Source organism: Vespula pensylvanica, chromosome 25, assembly GCF_014466175.1.
Source record: "Vespula pensylvanica isolate Volc-1 chromosome 25, ASM1446617v1, whole genome shotgun sequence".
NCBI classification, from domain to species: Eukaryota; Metazoa; Arthropoda; class Insecta; order Hymenoptera; family Vespidae; genus Vespula; species Vespula pensylvanica.
The window spans coordinates 1,276,127-1,301,412 of NC_057709.1; the positions used below are offsets into that span (position 1 = coordinate 1,276,127).

General features: G+C 30.3%; 6 protein-coding genes across 16 annotated transcripts in view; 5 read left to right on the forward strand and 1 right to left on the reverse strand.

Annotated features, from left to right (window-relative positions):
• Positions 1-1,732, forward strand: part of LOC122637343 (basic-leucine zipper transcription factor A) — a 6,016-nt gene extending 4,284 nt beyond the window's left edge. For both annotated transcript variants that reach the window (XM_043829423.1, XM_043829424.1), the window contains one exon: positions 1-1,732. This exon is cut by the window's left edge and continues 77 nt beyond it. In XM_043829423.1, the coding sequence (XP_043685358.1) occupies positions 1-1,192 (1,192 nt within the window). In that variant the 3' untranslated portion in view covers positions 1,193-1,732.
• A 387-nt stretch (positions 1,733-2,119) lies between these two features.
• LOC122637349 (uncharacterized protein KIAA1143 homolog) lies at positions 2,120-3,321 on the forward strand. The gene is made up of 3 exons (XM_043829433.1): positions 2,120-2,387; positions 2,602-2,734; positions 2,822-3,321. Exons 1-3 carry the CDS (start codon positions 2,280-2,282, stop codon positions 2,992-2,994), a joined length of 414 nt encoding a protein of 137 aa, XP_043685368.1. The 5' UTR covers positions 2,120-2,279; the 3' UTR covers positions 2,995-3,321.
• Positions 3,322-3,815: 494 nt separating this feature from the next.
• On the forward strand, positions 3,816-14,703 carry LOC122637342. 7 transcript variants are annotated; one of them, XM_043829415.1, is made up of 10 exons: positions 7,639-7,980; positions 8,390-8,482; positions 8,988-9,115; positions 9,152-11,408; positions 11,509-11,597; positions 12,200-12,337; positions 13,369-13,545; positions 13,639-13,761; positions 13,919-14,023; positions 14,195-14,703. In XM_043829415.1, the coding sequence occupies exons 1-10, from the start codon at positions 7,944-7,946 to the stop codon at positions 14,507-14,509; spliced, it is 3,462 nt and encodes a 1,153-aa protein (XP_043685350.1). In that variant the 5' UTR covers positions 7,639-7,943; the 3' UTR covers positions 14,510-14,703. The 7 variants fall into 7 exon arrangements, with proteins under 7 accessions (XP_043685351.1, XP_043685354.1, XP_043685352.1 ...); XM_043829416.1 differs by lacking the exon at positions 7,639-7,980 and adding an exon at positions 3,816-4,188 and having other exon boundaries at positions 8,988-11,408; XM_043829419.1 differs by lacking the exon at positions 7,639-7,980 and adding an exon at positions 3,816-4,167 and having other exon boundaries at positions 8,988-11,408.
• A 2,761-nt stretch (positions 14,704-17,464) lies between these two features.
• On the forward strand, positions 17,465-21,299 carry LOC122637227 (poly [ADP-ribose] polymerase). The gene is made up of 5 exons (XM_043829232.1): positions 17,465-17,602; positions 17,854-17,995; positions 18,068-18,597; positions 18,672-18,877; positions 18,965-21,299. The coding sequence occupies exons 1-5, from the start codon at positions 17,489-17,491 to the stop codon at positions 20,925-20,927; spliced, it is 2,955 nt and encodes a 984-aa protein (XP_043685167.1). The 5' UTR covers positions 17,465-17,488; the 3' UTR covers positions 20,928-21,299.
• On the reverse strand, positions 21,288-23,372 carry LOC122637228 (eukaryotic translation initiation factor 3 subunit I). The gene is made up of 5 exons (XM_043829233.1): positions 23,236-23,372; positions 22,372-22,618; positions 21,984-22,264; positions 21,680-21,880; positions 21,288-21,601 (listed from the first exon to the last, which is right to left on the reverse strand). The coding sequence occupies exons 1-5, from the start codon at positions 23,236-23,238 to the stop codon at positions 21,353-21,355; spliced, it is 981 nt and encodes a 326-aa protein (XP_043685168.1). The 5' UTR covers positions 23,239-23,372; the 3' UTR covers positions 21,288-21,352.
• A 1,522-nt stretch (positions 23,373-24,894) lies between these two features.
• The window catches only part of LOC122637356 (ornithine decarboxylase 1-like), a 1,911-nt gene continuing 1,519 nt past the window's right edge, over positions 24,895-25,286 (forward strand). For all 4 annotated transcript variants that reach the window (XR_006329223.1, XR_006329224.1, XM_043829445.1 and 1 more), the window contains exons 1-2: positions 24,895-25,125; positions 25,197-25,273. Coding sequence is in view for 2 of the 4 variants with exons in the window: in XM_043829445.1 (XP_043685380.1) it covers positions 24,942-25,125; positions 25,197-25,273 (261 nt within the window). In the remaining 2 variants the exon portion in view is untranslated. The remainder of the gene's footprint in view (positions 25,126-25,196; positions 25,274-25,286) is intronic.

The window sequence follows — 25,286 nt, forward strand, 5'->3', positions numbered from 1 at the left end:
TCATCATCAGTTTCTTTCAAAGATGCCCAGCGAATCTGGTGCGTCCACTTCTTCACGTCATAGTTATCATCAAGCAAATAGTATGAGCGGTACACCAGCGAAAATGAAGTCACACAAATCTTGTCAGCAGCAACAGAATTCGTCGACGAGCGGAGACATATCGGTTCATCATTCTCAACAGAATAGTCTATGCGTCGCTTGTATCTCAAGTGCTAATCGTCGTCGAGAACAATCGGATACTGGTAGTTTGGACGCATATGATCTGGCTAGCCCTTGCTGCGATCCAAACTGTGTTCCAAGTCGTAGAAGACGTGAGAAACAACGTCGAGCTAGAAACGAACAAAATCATCTTCAGCAACAACAATTACAGCAACAGCAACAACAACAACAGCAACAGCAGCAGCAACAACAACAGCAACAACATGCGGCACAGGCTCAACGAGAACAACAACAGCAACAGCAAGGACAACAGCAGCAACAGCAACAACAACAGCAGCAGCAACAACAACAACAACAACAACAACAGCAACAACAACAACAACAACAGCAACAACAACAACAACAACAACATGGTACGCACAATTGTTCCAGATCTTCCGGTCATAGTCTTCACTCCATTACCAGTAGTGACGTATCAACTACTGCTGATAGCGTAGCTTCGTGTTCCACTAGTCTAAGCACAGACACGCTTTACTGGGATCCAAATGTTCACCAAAGACCGCCACCGTGCCTTCAATATGCCAAACCCAAGTCATGGGATAATTTAACTACAAAAGCTTTCGGTGGATATGGATTTGGATATGGTTATCTGGATACAGCTACAATAAAGACACACAGTGCTGAACGACCTGGAAAAGGAGGTCATGGTCGTGCTAAGACACCTACTGGTACAGTACAAAGAAGAACAAGTAGCAGTACATCTTATTCCACTGGCAGTACTCGACATTTTCAACCTACCAAGTCTACCGAAAGCCTTCTCATACCGCCTCCTTATCAAAACGAGTTAGATGGTAGTATAAGCTGTGAATGTCTAGATGAACCCAGTCCAAGATTTTTACCGGTCGTTCAATTGGAAAAACATAAAGAATCTGGCTATGTCGCTAGTAATCATGCTCAAATCAGACATCGACGTTCTAGTCATTCTGAAGGAAAACTCAGAGCAATTAACAGCTCGGAAGTAACTCGATTGTGAATTTATTTCTTCTTAGATTTCTGTATACGCTGGGATATTATATAAAATGAGCGTTGTACCATATCCGTGGGGTGGTCCTCTTTCTACTCTTGCCAATTTATCTTTTTTTTTATTAAAGCTTATATTTCTTTTTACTGAGAATATGTTTGACATTTTACAAAGTAAATTCGTTTCTTTTTCTAAACACCTGATTGTACTTGGAAGAGTTTAATAAAATTCGAATTAATGGAATCTGTGTTTGAAATGAAAATTTTAATGAAAAGTATTTCTCCTCGAATAATTAGGTGTTAACAATGCTTCCTCGTTTATACTATAGTTGCATGTCCATTTTCTAATGGATGAGACTGTAATATTATTCTACAATGAAAGAAATATAAAACTGCACTTGGAATTGTCTCTTTGATCAATGTAGAAGCTAATAAAAGTTTGATAAATTTTTTAAGGATGCACCGAGTAATAGCCAACAATTTAACATATTAGCTACCCACTTCCATGGACGAAACAAATAAACATTATGAATAAAAAAAAAATAAAAATCTATATGTGCATATTTTTATTCAATTTCCTATACATAAATGTAAAGAAAAAAAAAAAAAAAAAGAGAAAATCATTTGTATTTTAACATTTTATATTTTTTCAACATTTTTGAATAAAAGAAAAATGTTAAAAAGAAATAAAATATTTTTAAAAATATATTCTTATATAATATATGAAAATATATATTTAATTATATATATATATATATATATATATCATATATATATATTATATATAATATATAATTTATATATATAAATAATATGAATATTTAATTATATATATTATTTGTGTGTGTGTGTGTATATATATTGATTTGTTTAACCTGAATTTTAATTAAAAAGGTTAGAAAAAATGATTCTAATTGTCATATGATTGGTTCATGCGTCAACCTATCAGAAGCAAGATCGTTTACTAGAGAACGCTTTACATTTGCTTTAATCAAATATCCATCGTACTTAGCTTAGTATGCGTCGTGAGAGGTTATGTTACTTTACTAACTATCTGAATATTTATTTAATTGCACAAATTTCTACAAGTATTAAGAAATATGTCTAGAAAAAAATTAGTATCGTACATTAGACCTGAAGAGCCTAAATTTTTAAGAGAATTAAAAGAACAAATTCAATACAAGGAAAAACCAACAATTAATACAAAGGTAAAGATATAAACATTCTTTATCTTTCTTTATAAATTTAAGTTTTTCTTTATACCAATCTATCATAAATAATTTATTGATTATATTTCTATAATTCTATATAATTTATATGTTTAATACAAAATAATAGATGTGTGTTACCGATAAAAAATATTAAAAAAAAAAAAATATTTATATAAAAAGAAGTAATATAATAATTTCATTTTTTAAATAGAAAGAAGTTTTGCCTCGTGTCTCTGACGACGAAGCAGAAGATATAGATGGAGAGAAGCCTCTTGTTGTTGTATTAAATTCAGGAGATTTAACTGCAGAAGAAGCAGAAGCTTTTGAAAAACAAAAACAAAAAGGTATAATTTAATTCATATAAATATTTTCTTATCCGATATTTAATAATATTCTATTCCAATCTATATAATTTATTTGGAAATTTATAGAGGAAGCTGCAGCTCCTGCTGATTTGTCTAAACGGATTATATTTAGTAAAGATAAATTAAAAAAGAGAACTTTAGATTTGGTCGAAGGGCCTGATAATAAAAAAATTAAAAAGAACAAACACAAGAAAGCTATTTTATCGTTTAACGACGAAGAGGAAGAAAATTTAGGATAAAAAGTAATATAGTTGTAAATACTATTTTATTTAATTTTTATTTACTAAATATTTTTCGACGATACTTTATATAGAGTGTTGTTAACAATTGCTGCTTTGATTTCAAATTTTTGAAAGATAGATTATAATATCGTTAGCATACAACAAAGTTTACTCCTCTTGTTAAAATATAATTCTAATAATACTTGTATATTCATTATTTTTACTATAATATTTCTCTACAAAATATTCTGACATTTGTCGGTAATAATGTGATCGATTGAAATTTTATAAATTTCAATTAAATTTGTACATATAATATCCATAAATATAATTTATGTAATATATTAACGAGATACATTTACATAATATTGAAAATTTTAAGAAAAAAATTGTATATAATAAATATAAGTACACATATATCTATATGAAAGAGTAAGAATGTTATTAAACAGGAAATACAATTGTTTCTGAAGATATATGTAATTTTATAATAAATATTTTATTAAAAAAGGACGAGTTTATAAAACAAATGTTTAAAAAAAAATAAATTATATTTTTTAAGTATAAAAATAACAATTATAAAAAAAAAATTAAAAAAAATAAAATAAATAAAAAAAAAAAAAAGTGAAGCTTAAAATAGAAAAGGGCGGGTACCTTAACGTCAACCCCGTAGTTTGTACATTGTTGCGATTGCAGATTGCCCTTATTCTTAGGGAGAGTCTCTCATTGGACGTGCACGTGTATATGATCACGTGATAATCTAGAAGAAACGCTACTGGTCGTTTGGTCCCCTTTAACATAACGCGTACGTCATAAAATTTGCGGTCACGTGATTACGGTCGCCATCTTGGCAGTTTTAGACGACGGAGGTAAGAAAGATCCATGACGTCGAAGCCAAATAAACATCAAATATATGTGAATAATATCGATACAATAACGGTGTGTAAGAAGTGTAGAACGAGTCTTAAGCGTGTCCGACATTTGTCAGTGTACGAAACGGTCAGTGAATTTAAATAGCGCGGCATTTCAGATGCGTGTGTGTTTCGATTATCGGTCCTCTTTGGGGGGATAATCGCGATCGGACGTCGACCACCACGGCAGCTGTTCGACGAGCCAAAGGCAGCCCTTAAAGAGAAATGGCGGGATCATTCTAAATCTTTCCCTTTAGAAAGAACGATATCAACGATAAAAGTTCGTTTCTTTTAAAGCGAGGTAAAGTAAATCTCGCAGTCGAGCCAATGAAAAGTATATATATATATATATATATACGTATATATATATATATGATATATGTATATATATATGTATATGTATATATATATATATGTATATATCTTTTCAACTTTTACAATTGATCTCTCTATGGAATTTCTCATTTCTACGGTTATATACTTAATAACACAATACTCCAGGGCTGTATCTATCTCCTATTTACACCCCTTATATTTTTTTTCTAATTGATGACAATTTTTTAATCTTTTTCTTTTTTTTTTCTTTTTTTTTTTCTTTTCTAATACTTTAGCTTTTTCATCGAAAAATGTTAATTCGTATCGTTTAAACCTCAAATTTAATCTTCGGAACATTCTTTCTTTTAAATGTCCGCCAAAAACCACGCGTTTTTGGAGAATACGATTATTTCGTAAAATCTTTTTTTTTACCTTAAACCGAAAGAGGTTACTTGTGACTTTTAACCTCAAATTTGATCTTCGGAAAAGGAATTCTTTTTTTTTTTTATATAATCATCCTGTGTGACAAAGATCCTATCCTTAAAGACGTCATCAATTTATATATATATATATATACATATATAATATATATATATACACATATATATTTGTTATATATATATATATATATATAACAATTTTACGAACTTCATCGAAAAGGGTTTACGCTAAACTTTCAATTAAAATTTAATGAACGAATTTTGTAACATTCACTGAAACATAATGAAATTTTTGAAAAAAACAAAAATAAATAAATAAAGAATTACATTCTCATAATTATCGATCCCTAAATATTTCTGTCGATTGGGAAACAACAAAAAACAAAAACAAAAAGGACAAGGATTACAATCAAACAACATTCGAATAAAAATTTTCTTGGTATTCGTTTTGATGTCCATCCTTATATAAAAAAAAAAAAAAAAAAAAAAAAAGAAAAAGGAAGAAAGAAAAGAAAAAGAAAGAAAGAAAGAGAAAGAGAAGAAAAAATAAAAAAATAAATAAAAAAGAAAGGAAAAAAAAAGTTGGAACGTAAGAAGGAAAAAAAAAGATACAAAATTAACCTACAAAATTAAAGCGTCTGATATTCTCCGTATCCCCGCATTCCTCCCCCGCGCACCCCCTCGCCATAACCCCTGAGTAAGATGACGATCTTGATCAAGAGAGAGAATGAGAGAAAGAGAGAGACGAGAAGAGAAGAGAGAGAGAGAGAGAGAGAGAGATAGAGTGAGAGAGAAAGAGGGAGGGGGGAGAAAAAGAACCTGTAAACTAGGGACGGCCCTGGGGCATAACTTTTTAACGTTACCACCGACGCTCCTGTCCTCTAGTGTGTAACACATTCATCGTTAGAAATGTTTACTATTTTCTCCGATTGTGTGATCTGTGAATAAAATCGGTGTGTAACCCGTACCAACGTAGAGACGTCGTCGGAGAGTCGTCTTATTAAGGAACGCGTTTGTAACGCGAAATAAGTATATCCCGTTGTGTGTGTGTGTGTGTGTGTGTGAGAGAGAGAAAGAGAATGTATGTGTGAACGTGCGTGTGTATATGGTGTATGTGATGGACGGATGAGAAGGGTGGGGAAGAGGGAGGGGGTTAAGTAAAAAAAAGAAAGAAAGAAAGAAAGGAAAAAAAACTAAACTAGTTTAGTCAATCGAAGTAGACGAGGACAGAAAAAAAAGAAAGAAAGAAAAAGAAAATGTTACGTTATGACGATAAATCGGTGTAGGAGTTCAATGGTGGTCAGGTGCGTATTTATTATTGGGTGCGTGACCGAGACAGAGAAAAGTGAGTGAGTGAGTGAGAGAGAGAGAGAGAAACAAAGAAAGAGACAGACAGACAGAGAGACGTAGCCACCGCCACCGCCACCACCGCCGTCGTCGCTGCCGTTGCTTCTACCGTCGTCGACGACGACGACGACGACGATTAGGACGACGACGACGACTAGGACGACAACACTACAGTAAAACGGCGTCGGTGTGTGTTTAACGTAAGCACAGAAAAAGAAGAAGAAAAGGAAAAGAAAGAAAGAAAAAAGAGAAACGTTGCTTAAAAAAAAAATTCCGCTAAGTCATAAAACTCTGCACGCACACGTACGCGCGCGCACTTACTAGCGGACAGGCAGACAAACAGACACACACACACACACATGAAATGGCAACAACGCAACAATTTTGAAAAAGGCAATCGTGTGTGATGAATATTCGACTTGATCTTCTTCGATTCTTCACACAACGAATGCATTTCTCTCTCTCTCTCTCTCTCTCTCTCTCTCTCTCTCTCTCTCTCTCTCTCTCTTTCTCTATTAACCCCCCACTCTCTGCCTCTCTCTTTCTCTCTCGTTACTCCCCCCTCTCTTTCTTTTTGTTCGGCTCTTCTCCAAAGTTGACGATGGCAACGTGTCGCGCGTCGTTCGCCGAGATACATACATCACGCGTTCTACGGGGGTCAAAAGATCTTTCTTAATCAAAAGAGAAACCAATGAGAGATATTATTTTGACAATAATTTCTAAGGAAAGAAATAAAAAATATTTTTTTCTTTTTCTCAATAAAAGAAAAAAGAATTAAAATTATACGTCCAATTCTTCGATAATAATAATAATAATAATAATAATAATAATAATAATCGTCATCGGGATTTAATTTGTTCTAATTCATATCGATTATTCTTTTTTTACAATTTCTTTTTCTCTCTCTCTGTCTCTCTCTCTCTCTCTCTCTCTCTCTCTCTCTCTCTCTCATGACATACATACATAATACATCATACACGTGTAAAATTTATTACAAAATTAAACAAGAAAATGAAGAATGAAGTGAAAGAGTGGAGTGAAGTGGAGTGAATTGGGGTGAGGGAAAGGAAGTGAGGTTATGTCGAAAAAGTATGATTAGGGTAGACATTGGATGCGTCATGGGGTTGTTTAGCCACGTTTTACGCTACGAGGTTGACTGTGCGCGATGTGTATCTCTCTGTGTGTGTGTGTGTGTTTATGCAAGGAGGGGATGAGTGAGTGAGTAAAAGTGTGTACTGTGTGAATGTATGTGTATGTGCGCGCGCGATAGAGAAAAGGAGAGAGAGACATCATAGACAGATCCACACAAGTATCTTACAATAAAAGATTGAGAGAAGTAAAGTAAAACAGTTTATAGATAAAGGTTAAAATCAAACCAACTTGATTAATTTGTTTAATAATAAATTGACAAAATTGTTGACTCGCTAACGCAATAGTTGTATCTCTCTCGCAGGTGACCGACGCTAACCGTTAAAAGCTGTGTGCTGCTCTGCTTCGTGGACTCTCTCTCTCTCTCTCTCTCTCCTCTCCTTCCCCTCTCTCACTCTCTCCTCTCCTACCCCTCTCTCTCTCTCCTCCTTTTCCCTTATGCTCTCCTCTCCTCTCCTCTCTGTCCTATCTTCTCTCTCTCTCTCTCTCTCTCCTCTCCTCTCTGTCTCTCTCTCTCTCTCTCTCTCTCTCTCTCTCTCTCTCCTCTCCTCTCTTCTCTTTCTCTCTCTCGTTCCTCTTTCGTCGGTCTGCTGCTGCTGCTACTGCTGCTTCCGTGGTTGTGTCGTCGCGTTGCACGGGTGTGCTCCTCCTCATCGCCTAGGAGGCGATCAAATCTATTTCCTTTTTTTTTGTTTTTTTCCCTCCTATTCTATTCGTCGTCGATCGGCAAAGAAAAAAATCTTGTTCGTGGATGGTGCATCTCTAATAATAATCCTTGGCTAAGGATCACATAAGGGGATATTACATGATTCGTGACCCGTCAAACGGTGCCCGCTCGAGAGGTGAATTTTCTTGGTTATGGGTTGATCTCCAAGGGGAGTTAGGAGTACGGAATTCGCAGCGCCATTTTGAAAAATTTGGCCCCGCTAAAAATTCACTCCCTCTTCCCGTCTCTCTCTTTCTCTCTCTCCCTTTCTCTTTCTCTTTCTCTCTCTTTCTCTTTCTCTCTTTCTCTCTCTCTCTCTCTCTCTCTCTCTCTCTCTCTCTTTCTCTCTCATAACCCTCCCTATCCCTCTCCTCCTCTTTCTCCTTATTCTCCTCGTCCTCCTCCTTTAACTTCTCTTTCTCTATCAATCTTCTCTTACGTTCGTTTAATATTTTAACAAAATATTCTATATAGTATTAGTCCTTTTTTTAGTTCTCTCCCGCCGTAATCTCCTCATGTCAGTTCTTATTTTATTTATTGTTTAGATCGACTCTACAGTCGTGGCCCCATGGACGGGACGTTGGAAGAACCTCCTGTTAAGGACTCTTCTCAGAACAATTCTGACAAAGTGTCAAAAGGTAGACAATTTTAAAAATTTATTTTTTCTTTTGTTGTTGTTTTCTTTTTTTCTTTTTTTCTTTTCTCTTCTTATCTTTTTCTTTTTCCTTTTCTTTCCGTTGTGTATTTTGATGCACAGATCCTGGGTTTTTATTGTTCGTACCTGGGACTTGTTTATTTTTTGGATCGTATCGACGGTTAACTTCTTTTTCTTTATAACGTTTAGTTTACTCTTTTAAAGGGAACGCGTCGTTTTATGGAAAGTCGAAGAGAGTTCTTATTGTTTTGTAAAATATTTAAAAGAATACTCTTGGATTTAAGTTTTCATTAAGTATTTATTACGATTATATAAGCTATCTGAAAGTGTATGGTCAAAATCGTGAACAATGGTAAGATATCTTTTAAAGATATCTTGACGATTAGATTTATTTCTTTCGAAGTGTGCCATCGTTTTGTTGACATGTTAATGATTTTTACGATTTTGTATGTTTGTATAATTTCAAAGTGTTATTTATTTGTTCCCAGACATGGTCATTCCAAATGGTGTCAATGGAAAGTATAGTACTGAAAAAGAAGAATATCCAGATTCTGACAGTGTCAAAACTTCATCGAACGAGACTATTAGTAAACGGATAGAAGAAGGGGAAGGGGAAGGGGAAGGGGATGGGGATGGGGATGGGGATGGGGATGGGGATGGGGAAGAGGAAGAAGATGAAGATGAGGACGAAGAGGAAGATGTTATGGAAAGAAGACACTTTGAGCACGAAGAAAGGGGTATACAATCGGAAGATAGTGAGCAAAATGAATCGAGAAAGAATAGGAGTAAGGGGGGTTGCTTATACGAGTCAAGAAATGACTCCATAGTTTCAGAATCTTCCGATGGTGTCAGTGAGATGAACGATACTAGTGAAGTGTCTAGAAATGAAGATAAGTGTAGAAACACATCTCGTGAAGCTATGGATGTTGATGAACAGAGTAATAACTCTGACGTAGAATGTTTGGATGAAAGTATCACAAGAGTACGAATGGATAATGACGATGTGTTCACTTTAAAAAAATCTAACATAAACGAGGATAAAGATTTGTCATGTAGTAGTAATGTTCAAGAATCTAATGATTCTGCTGAAATTGTGGAAAGCAGTATGGATACATCGGATGTGAAAATATGCGAAGAAAATGGTAGCTGCGATAGTCCAGAAATAGAGGAGATAACGGATAGTGCAAAGAATAATAATGGTCTTAACACGACTCAAGAACGTACTATAAAAGATCCCACTAAACAAAAAAAACAGAGAAAACAAATAGATCTTAGTAGTATTACACCTAGAAGAAGTTCTCGTAATATTAAAAGAACAAGTTATATTGAAAGAGAAGTTGAAGAAGAAGCAGAAGATGATGGTTCTGATATAGAGGAAATTAAACCTGAAGATCCACTAGCTGGGATAGATAGTAAAGATAAAGAGAATTCTAAACTAAAGTCACCGTCGAAAAATAGTAAAACCACTATTGTGGTCAATGATACTAAACGCTTAGTAGAAATTGCTGCTGGAAGTAAGTCCGTCAAAGGTGGCAAGAAAGAACCTACGTTAGTTATAATAGACACAAACTCCATACTTTCAGGCCGCGGTGGCCTTCCTGTTGGTAACAATAAGCCACATCATACGGTTTCTAATACCAGTTCTTTCTCAGTTGTACCAATGAATATGACTACACAAACGATGTATCCAAATATGAGAACAACTATTACACCTGTACCCATGACATCTAAAACTGCACAATTAAGTCCTAAACCAAGTAGCATGACTACAGTGACTCCTCCAATGCCACCGATACTACCAACTTTAACTGATGACATGTTTGTCGTGGAAGCACCATCATTTATAGTACCTTATGTATATGAAAAACCTCCATTAAAACCATTGAAAGAATTTGTTTCTAAATTAGAAAAAAGCATAGAAGAAAAACAAAAGGAAGAGATATTAAAAAAGATGACAGAAGATAAAGATAATCAAGATATTAATGAAGATTCAATGGACATGAATAAAAAAGTAGATAGCAGAAATCAAGAAAGTGAAAATGATGGAAGTTTGAGGTCTAAAAAGGATGGAGATGATAGTGGAGGTGATATAATAGATGCAATGGAATCAGGTATTTCAAATATAAGTGACAAACATGATATCAGGCAAGATGATAGGAATAAAGTAGTAACTTACTTTGATTTACCATTGGGAAAATTTTTTATGCAAATTGGAGTAAATCTTGTTCAAGAATATGTGCAAACTGATCTATTACGGACTCAAAAACGTAAACAGGGCAAAGGTAGCACATCTGCGGAGACACAATTAGCTATAAATTCACTCATCAAGAATTTAGAATTTAGTAAGGAAAATAATGAACCATTCCACTTAGAAATGAAAAAATGTGAATTCTGTAGTTTTAAAACGGAGTCTACATTAGTAATGCAGCATCACTTAGAAACTCCTCATATGCGCAATTATGTCTACAAATGTAATTTTTGTCCAATGGAAGTTCGTAGTCCTCATGATATATTATTCCATATGGAAGCAGAACATAATACTCGTGGACGATTGGAACGTGGTCCAGCTTTTCATCAATGTCCAAATTGTCCATTTGAAGATAACCAAAAAGGCAAACTTACACGGCACATTCTTGCTTGCTCTAAAAAATTTAGACCAGAACGGAATTTGGAACCTGCCGCTGATTGGGAACCACCGGCGAAGATTCCAAGATTAAATCGTGCACGTCCAGTTGGGCCGACTAATCCTAATGCTCTCGCTATGGCTATGAGTGCCAAAGGTCCACAACCACTTTTACCGAAACTACTTCCAGCACCGATCACAGGTCGTGGAAGAGGACGCCCACCAATGCAGCCTAGATATTCGGATATGAAAGCATTACGACCTGGTGGTACTACGATGCGGCAAGGTAAAAATCAATCGATATCTTTAGCATAATAATTATAATAATACATTTTATATTACGAATTAGTATCAATGTACAAACATTTAATTTAGCAACTTTTTAGATAATGTTGCAGGCATGATGTATCGACCAACATCTTCTGGCCTATTAGTTCCCGCTTCGTACCAATTTGGTAGTAATCAATTATTTCAGGTAAAAAATGTTATTATTTTATTATATTTATCATTTTTTATATAAACAGATTTTATTGATAAAAACGTATTTGATGCAACGAATTGTATTTTTAAATACAATATATTTCTGCTGTATCAAAAGTATAATGCAGAAATACATCTGAAATAAACAGTTGAAAGTGTTGCGATAAACACAATGTATTAAACAAAGTAAAATTATTTTATAAGAAGGATGATAATAACTCCGATGGGTAATTGAAAAATTTATGACTATATAAAAGCAGCTTAGTGGTTACTATGCTTAGGCTTATTTGGAATAATTACAAATATCATGTTACAGATTCTCTAAATTGATTGAAGTTTTTATTTCCTAATTTCTAAAATATAATTTTTTTATTGAAAGCGAATCGGATATTATTTTCATGGGATAATATTTTCTTGGAAATAATAAATATTTTAATTTAACTGTATATGCTTAAAAATATGTATCAACAAATTTAATTATAAATAGATATTACGATAATGATAATTCATAAAGTGCGAAACGTAGAAAAATCGAAAAATAAAAGATTTGGAAAAACAATCTAAAGAATTAGTAAAAAAATATATGGGTGGTGACAGGTGGTGGGTGGCTCTGGGACTGTCATGTCGGCTGTCTCGGGAGTGAGTAGCAGTAGCGGCAGCAGTTCCGGTCAACCCACACCCATTGCACTTGTACCCAACGTAATCGACTCTCTGTCTAGGTTGTCCTCATCACAGGTAAATAAAATGCTAGAAGGTATCAGGAAGGTTAACTTATATTTATATAGCATTTGTGATCGCATGGATAACACGTTCAACAGATGCAAAGTGCTTAGTAACTTTTACTTCATAAAAAAGTCTGTTTTGTAAAAAGAAAAAACAACAAAAAAAATGTGTGGTTGCTTCCCTGGTTAATAAAAATAATAATATAATATAATAATAATAATAATAATAATAATAATCATCATCATCATCGTCATCATCAACATCATTATCATCATCATAATCATAATAATAATATACTTAACAAATTTATATATGATACATAAAAATTCTACTCTGTTGTTATAATATTTCTTGTATATTATAACACTATACATATAGTGTGTGTTTCTGTTTGTGTACGTGTATATATATATACATATACATACACACATTATCGTTAGCTTTTCACTATAGTTATTTGTAAAAAAGAAACAAAAAAAAATTTAATTTATAATATTTACTGTATATTAAAATGAACTATTATGAAATATTATGACCATATGTATAATTAAGCTAGGAGAATTTGTAACATTTTTGTTTATGATACATACATTACAATTAATAGAAGAAAAATAATGGATGTGTAATTTGGGCTGGTATATAAACTACATATTATTGTAATATTAACTAATTGCCAAGCAAAAGATTACTAACCTGTTTCTACTTGAAATTAATTAAGAATAACTTAAAGGTGTGCCTTTTTAATTGGGATAATATATTAAGGAAAAATATTATTGTAATGACAAAAGATATTTATATTTGTTATAATACTGTAAGCGTTATTATTTTATGTACGACTTTAAAATCTTGGAGAGTTATTATGTTTTTCGTAAAGAGATAAAAGAGAGTAAGTTTAAAACAAAAAGAATAATTTTTAAGTTAATAATCTTAAAAGATTAGATAACTTTATAACGATGTATTTACATTATGCAAAAATAAGAACGATTTAGAGAAATAATATTTTCTGAGTATCTATAAAGCGATATAAATATTTTCTTTTTCAGAACACAACGGCCAGTACAAAAAATCCTACAGCAAAGTTGTTAAGTCAACCGAGTATATCTATAACTCCATTACCACGTACAACATCTCAAACCTCCATTCCTGGTTCAGGAACATCATCAAAATCTGGAGGGAAAAATACATTTGTTATATGTGAAATTTGCGACGGTTATATTAAGGTAAATACATAAGGATTTGAACACGAATATTAAAAAATTAATCAACATAGATTTATAAATAGAAATATCTAAATCTTATATTTATATTGATAGGATCTTGAGCAACTAAGAAATCACATGCAATGGATTCATAAAGTAAAAATACATCCAAAGATGATTTATAATAGACCTCCATTGAACTGCCAAAAATGTCAATTCCGATTTTTCACAGATCAGGTAAAAATAGTATTCTATATTTTATATATATATATATATATATATATATATATATATATATATATATATAAACAATATTTATTCGTTATGAATTTTATTTCCATCTGTGTACGATATGTCAAATATTTTGTTAACGTAACATCAATTTTGATAATAGGGTTTGGAAAGACATTTGCTTGGATCTCATGGACTCGTTACGTCCAGTATGCAAGAAGCAGCAAATAGAGGAAAAGATGCTGGTCGTTGTCCAGCATGTGGCAGAGTAAGTATATTTTCAATCTTTATTACTATACTATAACTATATATATATATATATATATATATATATATATATATATATATATGTAGTTCATATTCTATAGAAAGATTTATAAAAAAAAAAAATGTGTAGATTGTATCAATATTAAAATTGAAAATTGATTATAATTTCTAGGTATACCAATGGAAATTATTAAATCATGTTGCACGGGATCATGGGATGACATTAAAACCCGCGCATTTATCGTATAAATGTACAGTTTGCACTGCCACATTTGGGATGTATAAACAATTTGAAAATCATGTATACTCAGCGCATAGCGTTGTCGCCAAGAGAGTAATGGATAAAAAGAATACACCATCGTCTCCGTCATCAAGATCAAATGATTCTCTTTTGAAACCGTTGAAGATAAATGACGAAATAACAATAATTCCACAACCAGCAAAACCTACAACTAGATCTGGCACATCTCAGGGCAGAAGCAAATAGCAATGATCAGCAGAGTGATACGTGTGTCCTTGTTTAACAGAATTTCACGTAACTCTGAGGTGGTACTCCATAAGCGATCACTGAAAATAATTTACAGTGATTGAGACGTGCCGTGTACATGTGTATGCATATAACTATGCTTAAGATGCAATTACCGACACTAAAAAAAAAAAAAATAATAATAATAATAATAATAATAATAATAAAGAAAAAGAAAATTCACAACCTCTTGGCAAATGAAAAGAAAAGAGAAAAAAAGATAAAAAAAAAATGAAAAAAAAAGAAAGAAAGAAAGAAAGAAAGAAAGAAAACAGGAAAAAAATAACTAGTTGACTGCGTAATATAATATTCCATCAATGATTATACCGATATATATTTATTTAAGAATTTTTATTGTTGTTATCGGACATACATAAAAATAGACTGTAAAAACATGAAAGCGTGGCCTTCAGTCTAATTCCTTAGTTTATCCTAAAGCTACGTAATTCCCGCTTTACACGATGAACTTAACGAATGCATATATATATATTAAAAAAAAAAGAAAAAAAAACAAAAAAAAAACAAAAAAAAATATTTTGCATTCTTCGTCATGTATATCAACACACTTTAAATAGTAAATTCTTTGTAATGTGTAAATTGTTTTTGTAAGAGAAATATAATCGAATATGTCATTCTATTTTGTCATTGAAACTTTTCAAAGACGACGACGACGACGACGACGACGAATTACAGTTTATTATAATATATCTCTTTTGGTCCTTTTTCTCTCATTTAATAAAATAATTCGGATGGCAAAGAATAATAATAAATGAATAAAAATGAAAAAGGAAAAAAAAAAAGAAAAGGAAAAGAAATATTTGTAAAACGATTTCTGAATGGTTATACTCCTCGAGTCAGGAATTGTAATAACTAACCAGAGTGCCCTCGGATATTCTAGAACCACCTTTGGTATACAATAATAAAAACTTAATAATTATCATGAAATATAATTATCATTGTTCTTCTGGAATAATAATAATAATAATAAATATCGCGTCTATCTTTTGATTATTATACGTCATTTAAAACTAATGATGATGATGACGATGATGATGATGATGATGATGATGATGGCAATGATGATGATGATGATGATGATGATGATGATGATGATGATGATAAGGAAACGATGAAATTGTTATTTTTATCCATTACATAATTTATCTGTCATATTTTCATAAAGTTGTGTGTACGGAATAATTTATAATGTAATTGAAGAAGAAGAAGAGAAGAAGAAGAAGAAGAAGAAGAAGAGTAAAAACCACACACAGATAAAGTTGTAAATTGTATCTATTATTATATAAGTTAAAGCGCGCTCTTCAGTCTTTATATATTGTAATCAAATAATCTCCAGTCTTATTTTTTTGCTCTAATAAGAATCGACAACAAAAAATGTACATTAACGTAGGAAAATAATCTAAGCAAAATATATCAATAAAATAGGATGGCACACACATTAATGTATACATTTTTTTTTCTGTTAAATGATAACACACAACATACACTTACACATATACACACTTAAAGAAAAGAAAAACAAACAACAAAAACATGAATACAAAGGAGAATTGAATTTGTTAGCGTATAATGCAAGACATATATATCTACACATTTGTATATGTATACGTATAATATATCTAAAGCAATATTATATATATACGTATATATATATATATATATATATATACATAAAAGCAAAATAAGAAAAAGAAAAAAAACACAGGAAATAATTATAGAGTAGCAATAGTGTATTTACAAGAAGAAGAAATGATTTCTCTCTATCTCTCTCTCTTCTCGTAATACACTAACTTGATAAAATAGGCTTATATGGATATGTAGATAGTTGTTTAAAAAAAAAAAAAGGAAAAAAAAAAGAAGAACAAGAGAAGTAACGGGTTTAATTTAATAATTTCAATTTAATCCTAATCATTTTTGTACGTTACAGTAGGTAATAATTTTAGATGATGAAAAACTGTATTCAGTAAAACGAAGAAGGATACCATAGTGCGTTTTTGCACTCTAAGGCTGTATTATTTAAACTCTGCGCTGCTTGCTTGCCATTTATATGGCACGAGCTATGTTGGTCAAACTGAGAAACATTCATAGACATAATTACAGAAATATATAGTTTACTGTAATAATTTGTACAATATTATATGATGACAAAAATAAAGTGTACCAACATTGTATTACAACCCTCTTTTCTTTTTATTTCTTTTCTTTTACTTCTTTTTTTTTATCTATATTCTATCCTAAATCTTAATAAACAATTCAACAAATTTGCTTACATCAAAATTATACTAATCAAACATTTGATTTTTCTAATCTACTTTAGTTGACGATCAATGATTATAATTAGTCAATTCACATATTACTATTAATATATATTTTATTAATATTAGAATTATAAATATATATTAAATTAAATGATAGCATTTTTTCTGATATTTTTTTAATAGAGGTTCTCATTGTTAAAAGAGAAAAAAAAAGAAAAGCTTTTAATTTGCGCGCGCATCTTTTGTAAGCAATAGAAATGAATTAACGTGAACTTGACTAATGATTAATAACCTTGAAATATGACAAACGATTTATCAAAAACACTTATGTTTCTTCTTCCACTTTTTAAATCAAGAAATTAATTAAAAATATTTTTGTTCTTTCTTGCTTACTTATAAAAATAACGTCATTTCCTGTGACGCTATCTATTACAGTGAAATAAGCAGAGATTTGGAAAATCGACTTATACCGGTACTATGTAACATGTAACAACTGGTATTGCAGCGTGTCGTTGCATTTACGAACAGATAATATTTACGTTTGAGCTGTTGTATATTTTTCAAAATTTTGTAATTTTTTCGTTTAGTATTCAAGAAAAAAAAATAATTTATACATACATATATATATATATATATTTACGCATATATATATATAAACGAAACAATGACAGATCCATTACCGTATCTCGTGGAATATGCTAAGAGTTCACGTTCTTCGTGTAAAAATTGTAAATCTTCCATTGTGAAAGATTCTTTACGAATTGCTACGGTCGTACAAGTATGTATATATATATATATTTTTTCTTATTTTTTTTCCCCATTTTCTTTTCTTTTTAACAAAATTTTTCTTTCCACTTTTTTCCCTTTTCTTTGCAATACAATCTTTTCCTATATTTTAATTAATAATTAACAAAATTTATCAGATAAATTTATTATTTTTCTTCCATCTTTTTATTCAGTTTCAATATCTATACTTTAATATCTACTTGTAAAAATATATTATCGAACGATCCCTTTTTTGATTCGCAGAGTCCAGTATTCGATGGGATGATTACCAAGTGGTATCATCCTGAATGCTTTTTCGAGAAACAGCGTCCAAAATCTACTGCTGATATAGCTAATTTTGATAGCGTTCGTTGGGAAGATCAAGAAAATATTAAAAAAAATATAGGTTAAATAATCAGTCTTGTATTCCTTAATTTTAATTCTTTCGAAGTTGTATTTTATAATTTTGTAATTTCAGCCGAAGCTGGGAAACTTCCAGCTCCAACTGGGAAAGGTAAGAAGCGTGGAAAAGGTACGGGTGCATCTCTAGATTTTTTGATAGAATATGCAAAGTCCAGCAGAGCTATGTGCAGAGGATGCGAAGAAAAGATAGTGAAAGACGAAATAAGAATTTCTAAGAAAGATTTTGAAAGTGACGAAGGAAGAAAATATGGTGGAATAGATAGATGGTATCATCTAGAATGTTTTGTGAAGATTAGAACGGATCTTGAATTTTTCGATCAAGCCGATTCTCTACCTGGTATAAAGACTTTGTCGAAAGAAGATCAAGCTACCGTAAAAAAAGAGTTACCTAAAATTAATAATGGGGATGTACCACCTATAAAGAAACTTAAAAATGAACCAGAAGATACAGAAGAAGAAGAAAAGCTTAAAGAACAAAATAAGAAAATATTTACAATGAGAGATACTTTATCTTTGCTTAATAAGAAAGAACTCGTAATGATTTTAGAATTGAATGAACAAGAAATACCAGAAGGTGTTTCTGCGGTATGTATTAATATAAAAATAATTTAAAAAATCTAGATTACACAAATACAGCAATAAACATTCTTTTTTTATAGATATTGGATCATGTATCTGATTTATTAACGTTTGGAGCATTAAAACCATGTCCGAAATGTAGCGGGCAACTGGTATACGTTTCAGGTCTTGGTTACAAATGTACTGGAAATGTGACAGAATGGACAAAATGTGAATACGTTACTCAAGATCCTAAAAGAAAAAAATGTTCTGTTCCAGAGGAATTAAAAAATACTTATAAAGCTCTGTAAGTTTATTATTTTTGTTTTTTATATTTTTCACAATGTTTATGCATATTTCAATATTTTTAGTAATTTATAAATTATATTAACAGGGCTTTTAAACCTAAAGTTGTTAGGAGATTAATCAAAATTACTGCACCATCAACATCTACTATTGTTAAAAAAGAAGATGTTGTCGATACTGCATCAAAAATACAAGCAAAAATAAGGCCATTGAAAAATATGCAATTTGTAATATTAGGTCAAACAAATAAAAACAAAGAAATATTGAAAAAAGAAATAGTTCTTTTAGGAGGATCCGTAATAACAAAAATACATGAAAATTTGGCTGCTGTTATTTCTAATTTGAAAGAAATAGAAAAAATGAATAAAAGAATGGAAGATGTAAAATCTTTAGATATACAAGTAGTTTCAGAAGATTTTGTCGAAGAAGCCAAAGATTATACAGAACTTGCATTCGCGCTGATTAAAAAGAAAACTATATCTGATTGGGGAGGTGATATTAAGACTCGTCTTGCTGATGTTATAGCAAAATCAGGATCATCTAAGAGTAAAAGTAAATATGAAAAATCTGTTTCTGGCAAAGTCAAATTACAAGTTAAAGGAGGTGGTACCGTTGATCCGGATAGTGAATTAGAAGACGTTGCACATGTTTATCAAAAAGGAACGGATAAATTTACTGCCACGTTAGGACTTACAGATATCCAAGCAAAGAAAAATAGTTATTACAAATTACAAATTTTGAAACACGATAAACTCAATAAATATTGGTTGTTCAGAAGTTGGGGTAGAATAGGTACTACAATCGGTGGTACAAAATTGGAAAATTTGAGTGTAGAAGACTGTATAGCTAAATTTGAAGAACTATATGAAGAAAAATCTGGCAATAGCTGGAGAAATAGAAAATATTTTGTCAAAGTACCGAATAAAATGTATCCCGTTGATATAGATCATGGAGATGAGGAAGATACATCCCGATTATTAGAATCTGATATAAAGAGTAATCTGGAAAAGCCTGTACAAGATCTAATGAGGCTTATATTTAATGTAGAAAACATGAAAAAGGTTATGTTAGAATTTGAAATAGATATGGATAAAATGCCGCTTGGTAAATTATCTAAAAAGCAAATTCAACAAGCGTATTCAGTATTAACAGAATTGCAAGAATTAGTTCAAAAAGAAATTCCTGAACGTACCACACTTATAGATGCGTCAAATAGATTTTATACTTTGATACCACATAATTTTGGAATTTCTGGACCGAAGATATTAGAAACGATTGAAGAAATTAAAGTGAAGTGTGAAATGTTAGAAGCGTTGCTTGAAATGGAAATCGCTTATAGTTTGCTTCATGGTAAGACGGATGAAAAGAAAAATCCACTTGATGCTCATTATGAGCAATTGAAAACAAAGATAGAAGTATTGGATAAGTCGAGTAAAGATTTTGAAGTAATAAAACAATACGTAAAGAATACACATGCATCGACTCATAATTATTATGAGTTAGAAATTGAAGATGTTTTTGTTATAAAGAGACAAGGTGAAGATCAAAGATATAAACCGTTTAAGAAAATGCATAACAGAAAATTACTTTGGCACGGATCTAGAACAACCAATTTTGCTGGAATATTATCTCAGGGACTTAGAATAGCGCCTCCAGAAGCACCTGTTACCGGTTATATGTTTGGTAAAGGTATTTACTTTGCCGATATGGTATCAAAGTCAGCAAATTATTGTTGCACGAATAGTACAAATCCAACGGGATTGTTACTGTTATGTGAAGTTGCTTTAGGTAATATGTATGAAAGATATGAAGCTGATTATATTGAAAAATTACCAAAAGATAAACATTCAACGATGGGAAGAGGACAAACTCAACCAGATCCAAATATTGTTCATAAAATAGATGGTACTGTTGAAGTTCCATATGGTCCTTCCGTACCAAGTAAACTTAAGAAGAAATCAGCATTATTGTATAATGAATACATCGTATATGATACAGCTCAAGTGAAAGTTCGTTATTTAGTTAAGATGAATTTCAAGTACAAAGTTTGATGTTTTACTCTACGTATTATCATACTATATTTGTGCTAGCTGATCGATCGATCGATTGATTGATTGATTATTATATCTAAGTATTTTATATTACATACATTAATAATTAAAATAATTTGTTTTTTAAATATTTTAAAACAAAGTTCTAATATCACAACTACCTCCAATAGGACAAATAATAATTAAATAAGTATAATGATATCATGAAATTTTTTTTGCGCATAAAATTGTTTAAATATTTTATGATTTAAATATTTAAAATATTTTATTATACATCCTATTATATTGTAACGTAGAACAATTAGAACAGGGAAAAAAGAATTGAGATAAATTTTCTATAATAAAAATATTCAAATCACGTATTTATTACAATTATGTTTATTTTTTTTCCTTTTTCTATGTTTCTTTGTTTTTCGTTTATGCAATTAATATTCAAAATGAAAATCGAAATAAGATTGATCGAATGTATTAATTCGTATATATCCATCTTCTCCACCAGTTGATAAACTCTTACCATTTGGATGGAATGCTAAAGAATTAATCGGACCAAAATGACCTTTCAATCGTGCAAATTCTTCTTCAAATACAAGATGGAAAAACCGCGAATCAAATTTTCCTTGTCTAGCTGATGTAGTAGTTACATCCATAGCATCTTGACCACCACCTAAGACTACCTATAATAAAAATATAATCAAAATTGATTTAAACGCTATTTTTAGAAAGAAAAATCAAATTGAAAAGAAAATTCTTACGTGATCCAAAATAGGAGATATTGTAGCCGAATTAACAGGCCTTTCAGTTTTATATGTTTTTAATAACATTAAAGACTCGCTATCAAATAATTTAGCCATATTATCTTTCGATGCAGTCACAAACATAGTTCCATCTTTATTACATTGCATATCATTGATTTGAGATTTATGACCTTTCGTACTAGTCAACTTTTTTCCCATCTGTTCGAGAATATTATTTATGTTTAATTTAAATCAAATATAAGTTATAACGTACAAAATATTGTAAATGTAATAAACAAATTTTTATATAACGATGACATACCCTCACGTCCCAAAGAGTAATTTCACCATCTTCGTGGCCTGTGATAATGGTTTCATCTAAAGCACCCCACAAAATAGCAGATATTCTAGGTCCCGGAACAGAAATCCTAGAAATTGCATGTTCTTGTGACATGTTAGTATCGACGTTTCTAATGTCCATAATAAACATTTCACATTGATGACCTAAAGCTTTATCAGTAGAATAAACTGCAAGATTTGACGAATAACTGAAACCACATGTTCTTACCGAACTATTAGTTTGCAATTGTCCAATTTCTTTTCCTATAAAAAAAAGATATATATATATAATAAATAAATAATTTCATTTTATACGATAATAATAAAAATCGATATTGAAGAATAAAGTTACACGAGAGATTAATACAAACCAGTTTCGCAATCCCATACTCTTAACGTATTATCACCACTTCCGGATAAAAATCTAGTTGTGTCCCAATTAACATCTATGCACCATACTGATCCATTGTGTCCGTTAAACGTTCCAAGACGTTCTCCATTTAAAGAATACCAAACGTTCGGTTTTTTATCTTTGCTAGCTGAGAAAACTAAATCACCTTCTCTATTATATTTTATTTTCGTAATAGCACGTTCGTGTCCATGTAACATCAAAGGTTTCTAAAATAAAATTTAATTCATTATCAAACTTACATTAAAAGTAAATAGTTCAATAATTTATATAAAAACACAAATATACAAATAAATTAATATAATTGAATAAAAATATCACCATTTTGAATGAGTAATAATTAATTACAAGACATATTGTAATAATATAAAATAAAATAAAACTATACAATCTCACACGACTTATAAACATATATATCCTATATTAAACTGATTGATATTTTGTCATATTTGTTCACACTATAAACAATTCCAAAACTTGTTATGTTTCAATTATAGAATTAAAATCCGTAATTTTTAATTAATTAAAACTATATTGTTCATATATGATTTCCAACTGTTTAATTAAATCAGCATAATTAAAGCTGACTAATTAAATCTGCATAATTAATGTCAAATATTATAAAAAAGAAAAAATCACTCAAACGTCACCATGGGAAAAGAAATAACAGATTTTTTTTCAGATTTGTGAAGAAGAAAACTTTTGATGGACATGACGGTATAAATGGCAGATTCACGTGTTTATACGATTATACGAACAATACACATAAGAACTACAAAAGAAAACGATATTCTTTAACTTTTTATAAATATATAAGATAACTAACCATTTTGTTAGAGAGAAGTTGTATAATTCGTAGAGTAATTAATAAATAATATTATATGTTCCTTGGCCTGCACGTTTAACGTTATTCTGTTTCTTGACTTCGATTAAACCATGAAGTATATAAAGGTTAGATTCCTTCACTACATGTTAAGATATACGTAACCTATAGTAAAGCGTCATTTTGTATCAGTATATTGTGAAAATGTGACGAGCCAATCATATTTAACTAAAATTAACAACCAACCAATGAGATTTATTTAAGTAAATAATCAACCAATGAAATCGATCCAAGTAAAAATGAGATTTAATTAATAAGATACATGTATATATTATTTAATTTATATTATTCAAAATTTATTTATCTATGTATTTTATATTACATACATTAATAATTAAAATAATTTGTTTTTTAAATATTTTCAAACAAAGTTTTAATAACACAACTACTTCCAATAGGACAAGTAATAATTAAATAAATATAATAATATTATTAAATTTTTTTTTGCGCATAAAATTGTTTAAATATTTAAAATATTTCATTAAATATTATATCGTGACGTACACTCTTAGAATAAGGAAAAAAGAATTGAGATAAATTTTCTACAATAAAAATATTCAAATCACATATTTATTACAATTATGTTTATTTTTTTTTTCTTTTTCTATGTTTCTTTATTTTTCATTGATCCAATTAATCTTCAAAATAAAAATCGAAATAAGATTGATTGAATGTATCGATTCGAATATATTCATCTTCGAATAGTTCCATCTTTATTTATTTATTTATTTATTTTTTTTTTTTCTATTTACGAACATTTCTGTCATACCTAATCCGATTGTAAAGCTTTATGGTTATGCGTAAGAGAGGTATAACCTAACCATGTTTATACATTAATGCTTATATAAATAATATAAATATACGAAATAATGATTCTATATCGCGCTTATAGTTCATATTTGCTTTGAAGTCATGCCAGAATATAACATTATACACTACAATTAAAAATCTGTGAACAATTTAATGTTTACATGTGATAATGGTTATAATATGTAATAGTTTACATTTATAAGTAACATGTTAATAAAACGATGATAATTCTTATCTTGTAAAAAATCTGTTTTATGTACGTAATAAAAATGTATGTACATATGCATATGAAATATAAATTGTACGAGTTAACCTTTTCCGAAAGTTTTGATATGTCTACTTATATTTCTTTTATCCATTATTTCTGAAAAAGATTTAATCGTTCTTTCAATGTATTATGTTAATAACTAACTATACTCAGCATTAATGTTTCATATTATAATATATATTTTATTAATATAAAATGTTGTCACATATATTGTAAGAAAAAGTCTATCAGTATTTATATCAATTTAGGAATAAATGGTTTATTAAAACAATGGAATATATAATTTTTCAAAATAATAGAATATTTAATTTTTAAATATTAATTTTTTTAATTTTTCTTATTTTACTCTCGTTTACTTAAGTTTTTATTTTTGAAGAATATTAAACATATTTTAAACATTAAATTAAACAATTAACTACACTCGATGCTAACAGTCTATGTTATCATTGAGTAAAGATGATATTATACGATATGTAATACACGAAATAATTCTTATCAGCATTTCTAACTGTTTATAAGTGAGTAGCTCATTAAAAGAATAGTATAGATGGTAGAGTATAATATGTAAAACATGTCTTTTATCGATGTTCATGAAATTCAGATTTATAAGGACCAAGTTACAGAACATGACATTTTAAAAAATATCATTACTACTCGTAACCAGGAAGATGCATTTTATATATTAGATCTTGGTATTATAATTAAAAAACATCAAGATTGGATAAAAAAAATGCCAAGAATTGTACCATACTACGGTAAGATTTTAAAGATATTTTTTTATTATATAACAATACAAGAATATTTTATAGAAAAATTTTATTGTCAGCTATAAAATGTAATCCAGATCCAATGGTAATTAAAGTTCTGGCAGCTATGAACGCGAGTTTTGATTGCGCATCAAAGGTGAATAATTTCA